Below are 21,258 nucleotides of genomic sequence, written 5' to 3' on the forward strand. Positions count from 1 at the left end.
GACATACCCTGTACTACATGCTAAAGTTGAAAAAAGAGGAAACTGATCTTAATTAAAAAAATGAGGAAAAATCCAACCTTTAAGGACACCAATTTTCTTTGTGAATGAATAATGTATCGTAAATAAATAAAGTTTTTTCTTAAAATACATGGGCTCATAAGTAGGCCTATGCATATACCCATATGTTAAATTCCCATAGAGGCAGTCACATTTTTATTTTTAAAGGGCAGTTTTTTCATGGATCCAGGATGCATTCTGATACATTTCCCTTGGCCTTTGGAATTAAAATTGCCCCACATCACATACCCTTCACCATATCTCACGATTGGCATGGGGTACTTTCCATAAGATCATCTCTCAATGTAAATCAAAACAGCTATTAGGCTAACTGAAATAAAACCATGCCAATCTCTAGGTGTGATGTTGTGGTGCTATTTTAATTTATTTTGACATTGCTTAAGCACAGTCGCGTGATTCATATGGTTTTGTCAAGGAAGGAAACTACGCGGCGTAAACGCTGTCCTCCAATGAGAAGTTGAAAAGACCAATCTCACACAAACTCAATGATTTCGAAAGTACAGAAACCATTATGCGTGAGGATCTTGTGCATAACCTACGTGACTCAGACGCAGCAAAGCCACAGCGGCGATAGCCTGCATAGTGTGGCTCCATCAAGCTAAATTATCCTTTGGCAATGGGTGAGTTTGATTCAGACAAACGCAAATATTAGCTTACTTCCCAGTGATTGTTTACCATGATTTAACTTACTTCAGAACATTGGGTCGAATTCCATGTAGGCCTAGAAAAAAAATCTATATATCTCAACATCGTATCTAGGATCAATAGTGGTAGGATAAGCCTACGCATAGCCTAACACTGTAACACCGAATGATGCAGTGTTCACTATCTAAACAGTAGTGTAACAGGCCTTCAGCCGACAGAGTAACGTCGGCTTCCATGTGTCAGTCAGCGACTTGCCGTTTTAGCTGTTTAGCCTACCTGCCATTTTCTAACCTTTAAATGTTTTAAGCCACCTTATGTAGGCTAGGCCTAGTACTTTCTATACCATAGGCTAGTCTACATTGCAAGCCACTGAAACCTATAATTTGGGTAGACTCCACATTTTTGCAATTTATTCCACAAAATAGTGTTAGTTTATAGAGAGATGAATTCCTCTTACTGTCTCAAAACAGGAAATAAGTTGAGCTCTAAGGTCTTTCAGTAGCCTACCGCAAACGAACAATATTACATTTTGTCATTGTGAAAATTGCCATTGGTAGGCCTACATATTTGGGGAAGTAATACATTTTGAGGGAACCAGGATGTCAAGTGACTAGTGATATTTTAAGCTGATGTGGTTGTCAAAGTGAGACATTGTGCTTGAAAACAAATGAGGTGATAGACATGTGTAAACAGGATACATAACTCAGCCCTTACTTTTCATTATTGCCATCACCATCGTTACAGTGACTTGAAAATTAGGACAAGTGTGAGATGTAGGTGTGCCCATATGAAGCTCATTTTTTAAAAATTTGATTCTTGCTCAGTGCTCCATGTTGAAAATCAGTTGCATGATTAGGCTAATTATTATTACTATGAATCTGCTCGCTTTCCATCACCATTCTCCTCCAGCTTGTAAGAGCCTAACACACTGCATCACATTGCATTGAATTCTTCTCGTGTTAACAGTGTAGTTCATAACACATAGCTGTGGTTATATTCTCTGTCAGGAAGTGGTGTTGTAAGCATGTGGTTTCATATTAGACTTGCCTTCTCCCCGAGACTTGTCTGTTTCTAATGTGTTCATTAATTCTCTTTATTCTGAAAAGAACTCCAGATCAGAGTCAATACAAAATCTGTTTTAAACTCTGTTGTTTTTTATGTTCCAGCTGACTGGTCTCTCGTAATTAACCTACTCTGATTATCCAGATATTAAACTTCATTTAGTTTTTCTACCTTGTAAAGAGATTATGAGCTTCCTGGTGCTTAATATCTAAAATTATTACTGAGCATTACTAACATCCCTTCTTGGTCTAAAAGAAGTTGTTCAAAGTACATGGTAAACTGACATAAATCAAACACATGGGGCCACGTGGCTGAATCAGTTTTGAACGGACGCTTTGCTTCATGAGAACATAAGACTTGGTGCATTTACCGATAGTTGCTTGTGAGATCTTGCAACCAATAGTGGTCCTACAACAAATGTAACTCTACTATCCCTTGTAGTTATGTTTGTAATAATAGTGAATAAATTTGCAAGTAATACGGTTTTGACCACGTAGAATGCACCAAATCATGGATTTTTTTTCAACGTGATTTTATCTAAATGTATTGTAACGATTTGATAGCGACACACACAGTTGTCCAATCAAAAGGTTTATTAGCTGAGAACGAGAGCAGGGACACAGACACAGAACACAATGCACACAGGGCAGGTCAAGAAGACACACACACACTACACCAACAGGGGAGGTCGCAGCCCCCCACACAAAAAGGATCACACATGAGGGAAAACTAAAAGGGAAACATGTTACACTAAAGACACTAACTTTACACTTATAACTTAAGAGAATAACGACATAAACCCCCCAAATGTTCGCTCTCGTATCCCAGCATGCCTTTCGCGGGAGAACGCTAACACTGTCTTTTTGCGCCGACGCTACAGTATATTAAATGTTATTTAAATGTAATTTTATTTTTTTGTTATGATATGCCTACATAAGAACATATACAACTTTAACATAATTTACTGGTGTTGATATGATATGAAGTATTTGGCATATTTTATTTCAATGATACTGATTTCATTATGATGTGTCTAACATGCTAGTTGCCATAAATTCAAGAAATAGAACCAATTGGATGTGATATTGTGATATTGAATGTTGCATGTGCCTCAATGCAGTGTCAGATCCTGGAGACCACTGCACAGAGAACTCAAACTCAGTGGAAGTCTCTCAAGAAGTTGGAGCTATGGAGCCTTCTCCAAACAAGGTAGAAAGGTTCCACGGCAATATAAAATAAACATATTGCTTAATAATGTTGTCTGTTTAGGTCAAGGTTGTCACAGCTAAACACACTTTGATCAGCATTAGGGATGTGTCATATTGTATGATCAACATTAGAGATGTGCCATTTTGTGTCGGCAATGATATACCGTTAAAATTCCTACCCATGTAAAGAATTTCTCATGATTGATTGATGACCTGTTTACATAAAGTATGTGCCAGAATGTGGGCATTAAATAAAAACAAGCCATGCAAAAGGCAGAGTTCAATGTGTAGGCGTTAACATTTAATTGTTGCAGCGGATCCTTAAAAGAAATGTCCTGCCCCTATAGAAGACGAACTTTACTGTTTTATTGGTCATATAATGCCTGAAGTGTTCCTAGGGTACATTAAGTAAGGGATAACGGCCGCTTAGGTGTCCCGATAAATGGAATTAATGGATGAGGTGAAGGTGAAGAACTCCACAACATGAAACTGAGTGGAGTTTTCCAACACCATTAATTCTGTATCCGGACACTACAAAGGCCGTTATTTCACTTATCCCCCACCTGCCACTCATGTATGTAGGCTATAGTCATGCATTTATAGCACTCAAAGGAAACATGCAGTTCAGTTTAAAAATAAGCCGACTTTAATTTATTGTATTACTTTCTTTGGTTGCTGACAGTGATAACAGTAAGTAGACTACAGTATGTGTTCCGGTAAAGTGAAGTCAGTGAGCCTTCCTGTATCCTCGTCATCCTCGAGTTCAAATCTGAGTTGAGATTTTGACTACAATATTCTTACCATTGTTCACTTATAAGTCTATCTATTGTGCAGAGCATATTATCCCCCACTCCATTAAAAAAAATGTTAAAATCAAAGGCTATATTCTCAACTGACTGACCAAAAGTGCGCACCTTGTATTATTATCTGCAGGTGTGTGACTACACTTTGACTTGCATGGACGTGGCTGCAATTGACTTTTAAAGCAACACCAAAGAACTTTCCCTCTGTCGCACGCACGCTATTTGTTTATCCAGCACGGCTTTGCCAATAACAATGTCCACACACAAGGTAGAATATTTTGCATGACTTATAAAAGTATGATGTATTGCGACATCAGATGCCAGTCAAATTTGTAGTTTCTTATGTCTCATTCCATTCCGGAACTACAGATCCGCTACCCGATCTGCCAAACTTACATAGTGCGGTTATAGCCGATAGAGGGCCGCGAAGCGAATGCAGAGTTGCCGTTCACCCTGTTACGAGTTGATGAACCACTAAAACGATTTTGGAAACATTATTTTAAGGTACAAAAAACTCTTTGGTGTTGCTTTAAATGATGTATTTTCTGCATTTACTGCATTTTAAAATATGGATGTATGGTGGTTAGAAGTGTAAATATCAACCAGAAACCTAGCAGAATGAGTACTGATGACGGTTGAGTGAGCACTTCTGAAACCAGATTGGTTTGGATCAAGAAGATTATTCTGTGAGAGAAATTCAGAGATACAGTATGTTTGAAGACTGCCCGTTTGATGGCTTTGAATAGAAAGGATAGAAGTGAGACAGGACGATAGTTCTCAACTTGAACAGGTTTAAGAGAAGGTTTCTTAAGGAATGGTGTTAACCGAGCCACTTTGAATGCTGTTGTGAATGTGCCAGAGGTTAGCGAAGCATCACATGTCGGCGCTAATGGACTGAAGCAAGTTTGTAGGTATAGGGTCCAACGAGTATGTAGGAGGACGGCTACATGTCAGGAGTCTAGATACTCCACTCTCGGAGAGAGGTGCAAATGCAGAAAATGAAGTGGCAGCTACCGTTAAAGGTTGTGGAAGTGCAATATCTGATTCGGTCATGCCCTGTGGAGACAAAGAGAGACATGTAGATTTGGCTGCTGATTGGCACCACTGGTAAAAAATGAAGCAGAGGTATCAGCAGTAAGGCTGGTAGAAGGAAGAGGAGGCTGAGGGTTGAGGAGTGTGAACACTGTTCATTTTGGCATTGTAAAAAGCCGTCTTTGTAGCAGTGATGCTGGCTGAAAAGGAGAGGAGTGTCTGGTCATTTTTGAGGTCATCGGTAAGTTTACATTTGTGCCATTTTCTCTGAGCAGCTCTGAGGTAGGTGTGCAGCAATCGGAGGGTATCATTTAGCCATGTGTGAGATTGCTTGGATTTAGCTGGCTTCGTAGTTAGAGGGCACAGTTCATCCAGACATGGGGTCAGTTTTGTTTAGAGCGAGTCTGTGGCATCATTAACCCCCACAGAGGAGAATGTGCTGAGTGGAGGTAGACCAGAGGCAACAACAGTGGAGAAGCAGGTTGAAGACAGGTTGCGGATGTTGCGGCGGAACGTGACCATCGGTAAAGGAGCCAGTGGTTGCTCTGACAGGCTGACATTAAACCGGTTGAAGAAGTGATCTGGAGAGGTGTCACCATGAGGGTGTCTGTGGTGTGCAGTTCTGAGTGAGGATCAAGTGAAGCTCTTTGCCAGATTTGTGAGTAGGAGGGCTGCAGACCAATTCAAGGTCAAAGGAGTGTATCAGGGACATAAAGTCAGCTGAAATTAAATGTGTACACCACAAAAAAGGTGTCTAAAACACACCTAAATATTTGAAATGTGTTTTATCTATGTTGAAGCAATAGTAAACACCTTAATATTATTAAATCCATTGGTTGGAAATATTTGTCTCATTTTAGTAACAATAAGAGAATGTAAATTATGGGGACGTGGAATGCCACCGCAAGACTGGAATCACCCAAGTCTGTTATTTAAAGGTGTGCCAGTCCACGTGTTATTATATGTCATTAACTCCTTTACATTAGCATTACCTTAACATTTGCTGGGTACTTAGTAAGTACTTAGTTAGTACAAAGTAATCAGTATGATGGTTAGATGTTGGTTAGTTGAACAATGCATCCTATCATGTTAGTAAAAAGCTAACCTCCGTAGTTGTACAGGAAATGCTCCCCAGGTAATGTTTCACAATTCTCGTGAGATGTATCTGGGGCAACAAAACCTGAAGTTGCAAGGCTTGTTTTCCGATGCAAGTTGCTAATCAGCTATACTCTATGGTTTTGGTAGGTGCCTGTATTACAAGTTTGTTTACCATCAAATTGGCTTCGAAGCTGTTATATTAAGGTAAAAAAACTTGCATAGTGCTGCTTTAACTCTAAAATAGGTACAGCCAAACCAATCACATTGATCAGGGATTTCTAACATTACTTCCTACTTCGCCTAAACTTTACAAACTGACAATAAGCCACATCGGCAGTGAAGAAACATTGTATGTGTGCCTACTTTTCCCATATATAAATTTACACATTCTTCTGAATTGTTTATGTTTGCAGGCGTTGCTACTACTGTTTATCACAGCCACTATTGATTTCAAAACTATAGCGTCATCCCCTCTCGTTACTGATTGGCCCATCCTGCCTGGTGTCTGAGGGTAATGTTAGTGCATTATCGTATGTCAGACAGTATCTCACTGAAAGTAAATGCTAGGTGGGTGTGGCCAGGCACAAAGAGCATTGAATACGATTTCATTGAATTGAATAAGTCGCCTGTATGGCGGCAGCCATGTTTTGGCCTCCATCTTTAGAATACATTAGCCAAGGAGGGACATACCTGAAATTCTAGCCCTGCCTTTCGCATTTGTCGGTCAGTTACCGAACGACAGAGTTGTGCTCGCGGCTGCCGAGAAACCCCTACCGTTGAATCACCTGATCTCTTCGTACGGAGATAGAAGATCACGTTAGCATTACCTTGAACTACATATCTTGTACAGTATTGTAGAATAATGTTAGCACTGATAAGTTGCTTGCTGAATATAAGCCAAAACAAAAAATCCATAACAACATTATTCGTCTTGCATGAAGTATATGAGCTATAGTTTTACAGACTAAATTACTAAATGCAATTTACGAATATTTTTCTAAATAACCTTATTACGAGAAGGAATTCTCAATAAAGTATGTGTATGACATCTTGTAATGTCAGCCAGGACATTTATGGTGCGGCTTCTGTAGCTAGTAAATCGACCCACCGGCAAGCATTACAGCAAAAGAACCGCCTAAGGGGAACGTCAGCTGTCTACCACAAATCTGTTAGACACTAAATCATTTCCTGTTTTTCATTATAACCTTAATGAAAATAGTCTCTTGTAGGGCCTAGTTTTGTGAATGTCATTGTTGTTGAGGCACAAACCGACAAATCATCATGATGAGTTTCAACCCAATTCCCTGCATGATCTGATATTATGGATACAGTGTGTTAACAACAATGGAGGGCAATGTCAAGTGTTGTTTTATTTGTACAATATATATATTAGGGCTGTCAAAATAACTGATTGATTTATTTCAATTAATTAATTTGAGAAAAAATAACTGATTAAAAAAATTAGCGCAGATCGATATCGTATGACCTTTGACCCCGAGCCGTTCTAGTCAGTAAAAATTAGACTGTAAAATGAAGGAGAGAGAAGAAAACATGCTGCCTGGATCATTGATTGGAACATTTACTTTTAAAAAACGACCTGATGGTGTTGATAAAAAATAAAGTGTTGAAAATAAAGTCCTCTGCAATGTCGGCAGCAAGGAATGTGCATATCACCGGAGTTCATCAACTCTATAGTCGCACATCAATGCAAAGAAATAAGTGTTGACATTGAGGGGAGTGTTAATTTATTTTCATTATGTCCCCTAGGTTATATCTGTGGCCTGAAATGCCTTGTATGTGAAAAAAAAAAAATTCTTCCCAAAGCACTTTTGAATTTATTTCCTCAGCATATTAGGTCATATCATAGATTATTATGGCAATTATTTGAACAGTGAAAATAATAATAAAAGCGTTTTTGAACTTTAATGTCACTAATGCTGATTATTCAATGATTCATTTGAATTTAAATATTTAAAATACTTTCACAGCAAAAAGTATATATGCGATTAATTTAGATTAATTAATCACAGAGTATGTAATTAATTAGATTAATTTTTTTAATCGATTGACAGCCCATATATATATATATATATATATATATATATATATATATATATATATATATATATATATAATATTTTGTATGTACTATTACTAATATCCATAGAACCTAGAAAGTGAATTGTTTTAGCTGGGAGTAATTGTGTATGCCATCTACCCAATTCTCATCAAGCATTTCAAAACATAAAGGGGTTTCTCTAGAACAACCATTTTCATAAGCACAGATGTTCGAAACTGACAGTCCAACACATTTCTGGTAATGACAGAAAAGTTTGTGCAATGTCACTGAAATGCTTTGAATTTCCAAGACATGCTGAGGGTTGAAAGCCTGGTGGTTTTGTGGTGAGGACTTGCATTGTGATAGCATCTGCCCTAGCACACCACTAACAATCATAATGAGAATCTTATTGACACATTGACATCAACAGTTCCTACACACTTTGAATGTGATGGAAATTTAGAATGGCCTTTTAACTGACACTCTTGTCTGCAAACAGCATAAGTAATATTGGGCCTGTGGTTCAAAACTAGAGGTGGGAGTTTTGTATTTGGACTGCTACTTCCTGTTTGAAACCTGCAAGGTACATTTTGCACTTTTCCTCTACCCTGTTGTGGTCTAGAAATTACTCAAATAAATATCACCTATCAACTGTAATGAGAAATTATTTTATCACAATAACAGGATTTGAAATTCCAGAAAACAATGTAATATAATAAAACAATATAATAAAAGTGTCTTTTCTACAGTTTTTGCTCAATATATTGCCTATGCCAGTAAGTTGTAGGGAGACGCAGAGTAGGTGAAGATTGTTTTAACTGTATTTCATATTCACACATTAGTCAACAATGAATTGAATACAGACTTGGGGGATTGGCTCTTCCTGTGACCAAGTAAGTACAGATAAATTCTGGTGTTTAGCTGTCTAACTTTCTTGAGAAAAACAGTCAACTTTGTGACTCAGTCAGGGCTATCCCAAGCAAAGGCATCTTCATGTTTACTCACTTCCACTGCACTATTTCTCAGAAATGAGTGACCACACACAGGAACACAGTTCAGTGTGAAACTGAATTTGTGTGTGTGGGTGTCTGTGTTTGTGCGCACATAACTTGATTCACTTTGCATTAAAATTAATCAGTTCAACAGCAGAATGAAATTATTAAAATATTATTAAAATATCATGATGAGTATTGCTTGCATGCTGCACTGTTGATGAGTTTGACTTTGACTTCACAGGGACATATTGACTTCACAGGGACATAGCCAGGGAGTGTGGTGGAGGGTAGTTGACCTTCTCCACCACCTAAAAGTACACATTTCTGCCTCAGCTCTTCTATTCACAAAAGCCATAAAATAGGCAATTAAAGAATGCCTCAACATACACAGTTTGTGTCACTTCCTACCTTATCATTACACACACACTTTGACAAAGGCTACAACTTAAACATATAGTCAGTCCTAGCATTTATATAGCTGAGATGCTGCTCACTTTGGGGTTTAAAATATCCAATTGCTCTCTATACTGTAGACTTCTTCTTTATTGTTACTTAAACAGGTTAACTAGATACAATTCCTCAGGACACCATGGACAAATGAGGCTTCAACTAGTTAAAGGAGGCAGGTAGCTACAGCACTACACTCTAGGGGCATGCACATGGGGCCTCATGAACATGCCCCCAGAGTGTAGCACCGTAGCTGCCTGGAAGCTCTAACTGGACAATCTAGCAACTTGAGCTAGGAAAAAACTATTTGTTTTTGTACCGACAGTACTTTTCAACCTTTAGAAATGGAGATCTATGTGAAAAATCGCCGGATTTCTCCTTAAAATAGTGAGCATTCTGGCTTTAACTACCTAACTAGTAAACACTTTATGGAAGGCTCTAGAAGTCCATTGTCCCACTGGAACTACACCCAGCAATTCAGCAACTTTTTGGCATATTTAACTAGTGGCTTACATGTTACCTAGTCAAGGCGAGATTGTGTGTGGCTTACATGTTAACTAGTCAAGGTTACATGTTAACTAGTCAAGGCGAGATTGCTCATTAGTTAACTGTCTACTAGTTAACTAACGAGTTTCAGAAAGAGTCACTTGTTAACTAGTGTGGGCCAAAATGTGGGAGTGGAAGTGGGAGAGATGGAGGTTTGGGAAATGACCGCTAGTCAGAACCTGGGTCCCCATGGGTACTTGGACCCAAACATAGTTTGATGGAAATGGGTTAAAGCACTGACGCCTGATATCAAGATATCATAAGAAATGCTCACTCGGTTTGCCATAGTAGGTGGCCAGATACCTTGGCTTCATTAATGGATGAGCTGTTTATTTTCTTTCATATTAGGTGCAAAAAGCATAGGCTATGTACATAACATGATACATGATAGGCTTACATCATTCTGGTGCTTGCCTAACTTTAAAACTCTCTAGTACTCTAATTCTAAAACATACAAGCTTGGGTATGGTTCCATAAAACTGTCTGATAACGGTTGTGCACACACACTACAAAAAGGTCCACATATAGGATAAAAGATCCGCCCTATTCACCAAGCTGACTGTTCCTCTTCACCCAATTGTTGTGAGTTTACAGAAAAGGTATGCTATAATGGACAAATGCAGTTCATCCTTCAATCATTATCCACATATCTTTCATAAGCGTTTGGTTGAGATAGTTTTGCTAATTTTTACACAAATTATACATTGAACTGATTACAGTTTTGTGATCTTTTCAGTCTTAGCTAACCTATTCATTTCCCAACCTCAACCCAGACCTCCTCAGAAATGCTATGCTAACATTATGCATCTTTTCAGTATTTGTGTCTGATGCCTGCTTAAAGCCCATAAAGTAGAAATGTAAATGTCAGTGTTCTGAAGTTGAATACATAAGATTAAAAAATAAATTTCTCTCAGTCTTCACAAACATAATAAAAATTAAATTGTCGGGTTATGAAAGTAGAATCTTTCTGTATATAATAATCCTGCTGACAGACACACAGACAAACACTAAACTATGATACAAACAATATTAGCTGTACTTCTGTAACCATGTCACTTTTTTTAAGGACACCGGAGGGCCTGAGACACTTGACCTTAGCCATACAACAGAGATGACCTCGAGCCCTGATCTATTAGAGGCAGAGGAGAGGGCCTTTGTTGATAATCTTTATCGTTTCATGAAGGATCGAGGTACACCAATTGAAAGAATACCACATCTTGGATTTAAACAAAGTGAGTAACGTGCCATCTCAAAAAAGTATTTTTGTGATGAAGCTTATGGTTTCAATTCCTTTTGATCTTAGTGGTTCTCACTTTTTGCTTTCTGTCTACAGTTAATCTGTGGAAAATCTACAAAGCTGTCGAGGCCCTTGGGGGATATGACTCTGTAAGTATCAGTTTTATACTTAGTAGGACAGTGACTACTTAATTGCACATAACATTTGTACAAGGCATTTTGTCAATAATGTATGAGGTATCTATTTGCTAGTTCCATCTACAACTTACAATATTCTACAATAAACCGTTTTCTTTGCTTCTGGAAAAAGTACAGAGGTCAAGTATATTTACAGACACAGACTCTTTGCGTCGCTAGCACTTCCTTACGTGGAAAAAATGGCTTTGGTTTGTGAAGTGCACACCCAGCAACAAGGTGACCGTTTTTGACCACAATGAGAGCAGGATGTCCATTTCTTAATGTATGTGTATAACATGGTAGGCTTCAAAGGCTCTAAACTCTTGGCTTCAAAGGCTCTAAACTCTTTCAAACCCTTTGTTCATCTAAGCAAAGTTTCTCCTCTGAGGCTATGATGTAACTGGAAAAAGTAATAGAATACTTGCTCTTGCTCTTTTTTTACAAATAAAAATGGCCTAGTGTTATGAGTTTAGAATATAACAATACATTACAGTGCATTTGATTAGCCAATGAGTTGTGGAGATGGGTAGGTGGGAGTCTCCTTTCTCCTATGAAATTTTAGAAGAAATATTTGTAATTAAATTGATAGTAGGGTAGTTTCATGATCAGGGCGCTTCACATTAGTGCTGTAGTCTAGTTAGCTGTAGTGGATATACTGTGATGTAGTAGTTAGCTGTAGTGGGTTTACTGTGATCAACCCCAAATATTAATATCTGTCCTTGTCTATTTTAAGTGGGTATAGTGAGCTGGTGATGCTTTTTAAGTGGGTATATTGTGTAGTCCTGCATATCACGTAGACTACACCACTGCTTCAAATTTTCCGCATACTTCTGTGTACCTCAAAATATGTGATTATGTTGGATAACTGGATAACTGTTGCTATTAATAATATAATTAAACTTAAAAGCACCTTGATAATTTGAAAAATAAGTGCAAAAATGCCATTTGTTAGCATAAAACATATCTCAATCATTTTCAGTCATCTTTTACATTTTATTTTAAAACTACACCACTTCAACCCATTACAATATTTTACTGTGGGTAGAAAACTGGACCACACTAGGATGTGCCTGGCTGCATTAGCTGCTGGCTGCAGCAACTCGAGCTAGATAAAACCGGTTGTTTTCAAGGTTTTTTTCTTACCGACAGTACTCTGTGACCTTGAGAAACGGAGATCTATGTGAAAAATCGCCAGATTTCTCCTTTAACCAGTCTTATTAAATGATGTTGAACCTAAGGATCAGTAAGAAACACTACAACTATTGTATGCAAATATTTAACCTTATACTGATGGCAGTCTTTCAGATGTCCACTTCAACACACATTTAAGTGGTAGTATACATATCTATTGAAATATATTTTATCAATCCACAAATGTAGATAAAAAAAAAAACATAAATATGATATTTCAAGAAAGTTTCATTTTTAGGCCTCATATAACTCTTTGCCTGACATTGCTCTAAAGCTCTTACTCTGATTGCAAAACTACCCAATAAATTAAATAACGAGGGTCACATATGGGCCTCCATCTGAAAATGTCCCAACAATAATGACATATTACTAATACTTTAAATAGAGTGTGCACAGAGACCTGCTGATTTATAGCATTGTTATTGAATGGTAGGATCCACTATGGTAATTAATAGGTCATCTCTGATTCAGCTGAACATTTTCAGGTAGTTGTATGTCAATTTATGCATGCTCATTTGAGAGAACAACAGATACTCATTTCAGTTGGATTCACTTTCAAGGAGATGCTACTTAAGTTATCTGGCTTTGACTACAATGTTTGTATTTGTATTGGATAATGGGTAAAATGATCTATTCTTCCTCTATTGTTTTCATTTGAGTAGGATCGTTTAGTGCTTGACCACACAAGAAGACAAACTTTGGTCCATATTTCAAACATTCAACATTGGTAGCTGCACTACTGGTACTAGTGTAAAATCATATTTGGTTCATATGCAAATCAGCTATTGGCATACAAACAAGTATTTGTGGCAGATATATTTATTTTAAAAAACACCCATAACAAACTCTTAAACTGGTTTCGCTCATCAGATGATACTTTGCACTTTATTGAGGCCATCAGTCCTAATCGGTGTTTGGTGTTTTAAGCCCCCAACGTCGTCTTCCAGGCAACGCTGCATGTTAGGCAAGGGTTAAGGTTAGGGTTAGGTGCCTTGAAGTCGACGGTCGCAGCGCTGCCTTGAAGTCAACGGCTTAAAACAGCATTGAGCGTCCTAATCCTGGTTTATTTGAGCTGCACACATGTGTGTGTTTATTTTTCTGCATGTTTTGTCAATACATTTCAGCCAACTCATCATCTTATATATTTGCTCTTTAAACTAACACCTGAAAGTTTCATATTGCTGCATTTGTAACTCATTGCTTTGCAATGTAGCACCACCTCTACGAAGAAGGCATTTATTTATCTGTTAGATATAATTATTAAAGCAACACAATGTAGTTGTTTTGCCATACAACAATAGCATCAAACTAATTTTTATGATTCACATATTCATAATTGGCGAAATTGTGTCACCGTCAATAACAATGCACACCTTGAATGGCTGTTTTACGATATAGCTTTGTTTTTCCATCCAGGAGTTCCTGATGAATTTGGTACCCCCTAAATGAGTACCTAGTGCACTGAAAACGGGAATTTCTACATTGTGTTACTTTAAATGTAGAACAGAATGCCTCCTGACATCCATAGTGTACTTTGTGATATTGTTATATCCCACCATATCTCTATGTACAATAGACATAAAAACAGACTCAATAATATGTCCTCTCAAGCATGGAAAAACAAGACCTAATGTCATAGTGCCAAACCTTCCCATGTACTATAGAGACTATTTCTGTGAATGTTTATGAGGCAGACAGAGTAAGAGGTGCAAGATGTGCCTTTGTAACCACTTCTGTGGATTGTCCAAACAGGTGACAGCACGGCGGTTGTGGAAGAATGTATATGATGAACTAGGAGGAAGTCCAGGGAGTACGAGTGCAGCTACTTGTACCCGTAAACACTATGAGAGGTAAGCTAAAATAATTAAGAGTGTGTCCATGAGAGGACCAGGCAGGGCTAATACACGTCATCTCACCAATTTTGATGAAATAGTTCACCTAAAAACTCCAAAAGCTGTAACACTGGGGGAGTTAAAACCCACTCCTTGTTTTAGGCCAAACAACCTCAATAAAAGTCCCAAGTTGCATAAAATGTTGACGACCCTCCTGCTGATTGCTCCATGCAATCAAAGGTCCATTTTGATGGTATCTAAAGTATTCTGCTGCTCTCTGAGTGGGTCACATTGCTTCTAATGCGGCTGTGTGGGTCGGAACACTAAGTGTTAGCATTCCATTTGAATATCTGTTTCCTTTACAAATAGATAGAATAGATACAAATACAGAAATTCAGAGCTCTCTCTACAGACTGATATCCCGTGCATTCCCTCTACATCACACACACACACACACACACAGGTATACCAAATTCATGTTAAATTAATCTAAATTTGCATTATGTAGGCCTGTACAGTTATGCATCCATCTCCACATCCATTCTTCTTGGTAGAATATCTAACAAACTCTTGCCTCAACTTTGGAAAAACCATATATCAAAATAAACAGTAGACCTTAGGCTACCGAATACGGGGATATAAATTCCACTGTACAATAAGATGTTCCCGATTAATCCGGTATTGAAATTACAGCACATTTCTACATGGTCTTTGGGCTGCAATGTAGGCTACCGAAAATAATGAACTTGCTCTCTTTATCAAAGAATCAAAAGTTGGCATGTACAGTGATGACACTTTTTGGCCGTCAAAATTAACATGGTTCAGCTGGACTTGCAACGTCACTGTGGCTATCTTGAGGTCAGAAATGTTTCTCTTTTGGACGTGTTATTCACCTCTGTCATAAATTCTAGGGGTGTGATCTCCAAAATGAGCATATATAGGGGTGTGATTATAAATCATGCTTGTTTTCAGCCGCCACATTTACCAACACACTTTCATTCTTATGCTAAAATTGGAGTGATAATAGCGTTTCACACGTGAGCCCTGCAGTAAGATGATTCCTGCACTCAGATCGGCACTGGTTTCTATGCTTGGTTGATAAATGAGGGCCAATGGGTGCATTCACAGCTGCTTGGTCCCTAGTAAAAAGTTGATGAAAATAACTTAAGGTAGAAAGACAATAAATGCATTTACCACATTCTGCTTGGTCATGAGATTGGTTTAGAGGGTGACAATTGTTGACGACAATACCCTTACAACTGATAAAACAGGTATTATTTTACTTAGGTATGAGCTACACCAGGCGCGTAACTGAAGCGTTCCGTTCGCGTAGCGTCTGCTGCAACAACTAGCTGCCACTATAATCAATGGAAGTAGCTACACCAGACGTGATAGTGGCGAGTACGTTCCAAAAAAATACACCATTAATTTAAAATGGATTTTACGCGTTGTGAACGGAACGCTTCAGTTACGCGCCTGGTGTAGCTCATACCTTAGTGATTTATTTATTACATTGGTGGGAAGTTAATGTAATACCTTTTTTGACCTTTACACAAATGTAATTACTTCCTGCAAACCAAAATTGGTTTATTACTTTTTTGTTTGACCAATACTCTATTAGAACTGACAGACCAGTAATCAGGAAGTTAAAATGCATTGTAAATGTGTTGTTGTAAATGTTTAATTTGTGTGAAATCACAATGCAAAAAAACATTGTTTCAAACATTGTTAATGTGATGTGTTTTTATTCAATTAATGTGAACATAGTTAACTGGCATCAAGGACTAATGACTGTAATTCCTCCATAATCTTGCTGCAATCAGTATTTCAAATTTGATCAAATTGTCATCTAATTTTTACTTTGCACTGCTACTGGTGGTGTTTATTGGACTATCCATAGGCTTGTTCTACCTTTTGAAAGACAGCTGAGAGGAGAGGAGTATAAGCCCCTTCCTCCGTCTAAACCTCGAAAACTGTATAAGAAGAGTCCGGACCTTAAGAGTGTCAAACCTGAGGCCAAGAGGAGGAGGAAACTGACTGAGACGGAAGAAAAGACACATTCTAAGGTGCCTAACAGATACTCTCCTTGAACTGGATGTACCGCAGAGCGGTACAAAATATGACCGCCGCCCAGTCCAGCACATTTTTTCCACAAAAATAAATCACGCTGAAAGGACTATATGATTCTAACTGTCTCACTAAATTGCATTATCCACACTCAATTCTCACTGATATCTGCTAGACAACAAGTACCAAAACATGATTAGTTCATAGATTTCACATGTAAAATTCATTTTATACAACCCCACCTCCATCTTGCCTGTTCATAATTCTGAGAAATTCTTGAATTGTGTGCATGTGTGCATGTACATGTTTATGTTATATGTGTGTGTGTGTGTGTGTGTGTGTGTGTGTGCTTGTGTGTGTGCCTGCGTATGTGCCTGTGCATGCAAGCGTACATATGTCTACTGTGTGAGTAAGTGTCATACGTATGATTACTGTGAATGTATGTGTGTGTGTGTGTGTGTATCTGTTTGTGCACATGTGTGCACATGAAATGGGTTAACATGACCCCTGGAGGCAAACATACGGAAAAAAATGGTCATCCTAGTCTCTACAGTTCTCAAGATATTCACAGAGAACTGTGTCTGCCCTACCCTCCTTTCGGGGTGTCCAGTCCAGCAGGGGGGGCTACAGATCAAAACGAAAAATGATGGTTCCATGCTATCCATGTGGGGTTACATGCCCACCAAGTTTCGTGTACCCCGGTCTTTCAGTGTCCCGGGAATCATTGACGGAAATTTGGGCATGCGAAAAAGAAAAAAAAAATCTGACTAAACCTATATGACCGCCGCTTCGCTGCGCGGCAGTCATAACTAACTTGTTGCAGACAAATCAGACATCACATGTCTGTCCAGACCAAAGTCAAAGTTAACTTTATTGTCAATTTTGCTATATGTACAAGTATTTGCAAATATGGATAATACTATATGTGTTAATACTTGCATATTTCAGCCTTTATATCAAAGAAAAACAATTTGCTTCTCATTATTTTTTTCATGTTTTTGCATTAATGTCACCAAGAAGCATGGCAGTAGAAATATCATATTGGTATAGAAAATAATATATAAGAATACCATATTTGTATAGAAATGTCATATTTGTATAGAAAACAAAAACGTTACAACAACGTTACAAACAAAAAAGTTTGCTTTGGTGCACTGATGACAGTCAGGATCATCTCGAGCCAGCTAGTATTGTTCAGTTCATGTCTATAACATGATTTACTTGCTACCTGGATAATTTCAGCGAATATTATTACAGTAAAATTAATGATAAGATCATTAAGCTTTACTGTGTTCGGTGGGTTGTTAACTAACGTAACGACATTGCCTGTTACAATTGCCTAATTACAGCTACAGCAGTTAAACAATCACTATAGAATTTTTGTGCCAGAAAATCCCTTTCAATGCAGTAAATCTCTTAATGTTTTTCCTTAACTAAGGAAACAATTTAAGGTATTCTGTGCAACACCCTTAAGTAAACCCCTTACACTGTACCTTACAAATTAAGCCCTAAGGGTCATACTTAAGAGAAAAAACTTAAGGTTGCCCTGCCGGGCCCTGCAAATGAGCTGTTGTTGGCCATGCCCCACTCCGGAACTGATTCCATGTTTACGTCAACGGGCAGCATGGTCCTAAGAGAAGCCAGGGAATATGAGTCGTGTTGATGACATGGTGTTGGAGGATTCTCCACCAGAAAGCCTCCAACTGCCAGTGATAAAATGCAATTTGTTATGCAGGAATAATAAAGAATGTGTGACAAACGTCAATGTCGGGTTCTGTTTGAATGTCCGTAGTAAAGTAGACTAGTCAAGTTTATTGGAGTTTAGCCAAAATAACTTTCTACCCATGCACTGATTACGCTCCGTTTCTACCCTCTCTGGTCCTGCACTGTGTGACAGGGGGAGTGACCAGCACTTATAGCGGCAAAACCAATGTGTGCATCTTTTACTGATTTTTAAATGATATATTTTACTGATATTTAATATCTTTTGCATTTCTTTATCCAAACAACGTCAAACTTGGCACTGCACTCAAGTTTGAAATCAATCGGATGAACAGTTTGACAGATATGCAAAATAACACACAGACGAACAGACACAGACATTCCTGTATAGATTGATGAATAGACTGATGTTCATCTTGTATTATTATGAAAAAAAAATTCAGAACTGCATACTTGACTGTTGGATAAACTTACTGAGACGTGCAAGTAGATCAAAAAATTCCTGAAACTACATGTGCTGAACCCTGTGCTGATCTCCAAAATCTCTAAGCCTAATCTGAATTAAGTGGCATTTTTTGATTCCACATTTATTGCCACTTTTAGCCTTTGTTTTTTTAAATTGTGTTCATGTTAAATTAAAACAGATGTTAACCTATAGCTTTATTTTTTTCCTCAGGAAACAGCTCATCGTAGCCATCTCTGTAAGCCAGGAACATGCCCTCACAATAGTCACTGGGCAGTTTATCAGGACCAACCCCACCTAGATTGCCCAGAATCCCAAAACAAGTTTGGGGACCATCAGACAACTGCTCTTGTGGTCCATGAGTCTCACCAGGACATCTCTGCCCCTGTGCCATTAGGTTCCACTGGGGTAATGTCTCCTTTGGAGAAAAAGAAGCTTCTGGCCCAAGCAAGCCTGTGTTTCCTGCAGAGTCCAAAAGCAGAAGACAGCTCAAGAAGGCCAACAGTTATCCAGTGCTCTCCGACCCCTGGTTGTTCACTGCTAGGCAGAACCCATAACTCTTCAGATGGTTCCCCACTACCTCTCTCCTCACCCTCTGTCACATGCTCTCGCAGCCCTTCACCTAACTCTGTTTCATCTGAGGAATGCTTAACAACGACTGAACCCATCAGCTTATCTACAGACACAAAGAAAAGCACACTGTCAAACCTTGCTGTTGCCCTCTCTACTCCTCCTTATTCAGCACCCAGCTTTCCTGCATTATGCAAACCTCGAAGCTGTTACCCCACACATCTGGGCAACCTTCACTTGCACCATTACCAAGATATTCTTCAGGCAAGCCCAAAACAATTGAACACCACCACTGCAAGTAAAAGCTACAGAGCCTCGTACACCTGGAGCCCTGAAAGCCACGGGGGGAGTTCTCAGCCCCCTATTCTAAAACACCCCATACTAACCCAGTCCTGGGTGTCCTCAGCTTCTAGTTTCACAAAAGTGATGCCGAAATCCAAGGATGTTTTCTCTCCAGTGGCCCTCCACCCTTTTCACAAAGTCTTGCCTCTAACTCATGAGCCAACCAATAAAATATATATGAGAAATGGTCAGGAATTCAGTCAGTCCCCCAAGAAACTACGAGGGCTACCTCCTTTGCATTTCATAGACAAAAAAGATAAAGCTATGCATGTCTTGCCAAAACCGCTGCCCAGTGTGCAGTATATAAAACATTCTGCAGTAGTTCCTCAAGTACCTTACCAGGGGTCTGAGAACCATCTGAAGTGTCTACAAGGTCAAAATCCAGTTCATTGTCCAACCCATCTGCCAATGCCTCAACTGAACCCACACCAACCACATCTAATGCCAGGTGTCACCAGCTTTTCTGCCCCATATGACTTTTCTCTTCAATCATACTCCTACACCCTACCATTCTGGCCATCCCCTACTGGTCTGTATCCATATCCATCCAATACAAGACTCTGATAATAAATTGTCCTACAAAAGGCATATCAGAGCGGATGTTGGAAGTGACTGCCATACATGTTTCTGTGATTGTTCGGAAGGTTTTCTAAAATTTCACACAGACTTTTGTTATTTTAGGTTTGATCCTTAATCCATCCTGACAATCAGAGACTAACTGTGTATTATTATATTGTATGATGTAGGTTATGTTGGTCTTTTCACTTGCATTGTTCAGAATATTGTACATGTCTACACGGAATGAGCAGATCCGATACTCACGATCGGTATCGGTCTGATATTGGCCAACATTACTGCATCATATACCGGAAAATAAAAAAGGTTTTCATAAAAAATGATCTAATCCCCTCAGATAAAACCTAAGTGATCATAACTATACTTAGGACACGCCATAAAGAGAGATGCAAGGAGCAGCATATTTCATGTGAACAGTAGAATGTGAGAGACCTGTAGGCAGCACAATCACAGACAACGGCAACAATCCTAATTTACCAATTTTGGGAATGCTGGATTGAACCAATTTCATCCATAGTACCATAGTACCATGGGGCATCCTAAAGTAAGGAACGTTTATTTAGGATTTTGGTGACTTAAGACATTTCTGTAATTCACCTTTCCTATCTAAAGTTAGGAGAACATTGACTTAGGAGCAGCTGTTATGTAATGATTTTCTAAACATAGCTAACATGGTTACCAAACAGATAAGAGTTTGCGAGTTAGGAAGTCTCTGTAATACGGCTCCGCAGGAAGTGTTTTGGTTTTTGCATTTTAGACAGTAAATAATCAGATAATGCACTGGGTGCACTTTATAAGAATATATTATGACAATTATGTACTGACATACTGTGCTGAGAATGGCCAGTCCCTCTCTAAAATATATATCCATACCACAGGCCATTGTCACATATCATCTACCCACTTTGTAGAGGTGAATAGCCTTCGGTAGCGAAGTATAATCTTGCCATCTGACCTCCTGATGGCATTTTTCTTATCCTCCCAAGTTAGCCTCTCCATCCTCTTCTGCTGCATTATCCTAATAAAACAAACTAGTCAAAACTAGCCGACCGGAACACAAGGCGGAAGAAACTACATTTCTAAAATGAGAGTGGTGGAATAATGTGAAC

The 21,258-nt window shown here is 38.6% G+C and overlaps 1 protein-coding gene across 2 annotated transcripts; it reads left to right on the forward strand.

Annotated features, from left to right (window-relative positions):
* Nucleotides 1–567: 567 nt before the first annotated feature.
* On the forward strand, nucleotides 568–20,469 carry arid5a (AT rich interactive domain 5A (MRF1-like)). 2 transcript variants are annotated; one of them, XM_042101394.1, is made up of 7 exons: nucleotides 568–698; nucleotides 2,906–2,994; nucleotides 11,040–11,205; nucleotides 11,307–11,359; nucleotides 14,330–14,427; nucleotides 16,310–16,475; nucleotides 18,875–20,469. In XM_042101394.1, exons 1-7 carry the CDS (start codon nucleotides 695–697, stop codon nucleotides 20,135–20,137), a joined length of 1,839 nt encoding a protein of 612 aa, XP_041957328.1. In that variant the 5' UTR covers nucleotides 568–694; the 3' UTR covers nucleotides 20,138–20,469. The 2 variants fall into 2 exon arrangements, with proteins under 2 accessions (XP_041957328.1, XP_041957329.1); XM_042101395.1 differs by lacking the exon at nucleotides 2,906–2,994 and having other exon boundaries at nucleotides 585–698.
* The last annotated feature ends 789 nt before the right edge of the window (nucleotides 20,470–21,258 follow it).

The sequence above is a fragment of the Alosa sapidissima genome, chromosome 8 (assembly GCF_018492685.1).
Source record: "Alosa sapidissima isolate fAloSap1 chromosome 8, fAloSap1.pri, whole genome shotgun sequence".
Classification (NCBI taxonomy): domain Eukaryota; kingdom Metazoa; phylum Chordata; class Actinopteri; order Clupeiformes; family Clupeidae; genus Alosa; species Alosa sapidissima.

Coding starts and splice junctions, on each gene's coding strand:
- arid5a (XM_042101394.1), top strand. Junction 2,995..11,039: donor TGGAGCCTTCTCCAAACAAG/GTAGAAAGGTTC, acceptor ACTTTTTTTAAG/GACACCGGAGGGCCTGAGAC. Junction 11,206..11,306: donor ACATCTTGGATTTAAACAAA/GTGAGTAACGTG, acceptor TTCTGTCTACAG/TTAATCTGTGGAAAATCTAC.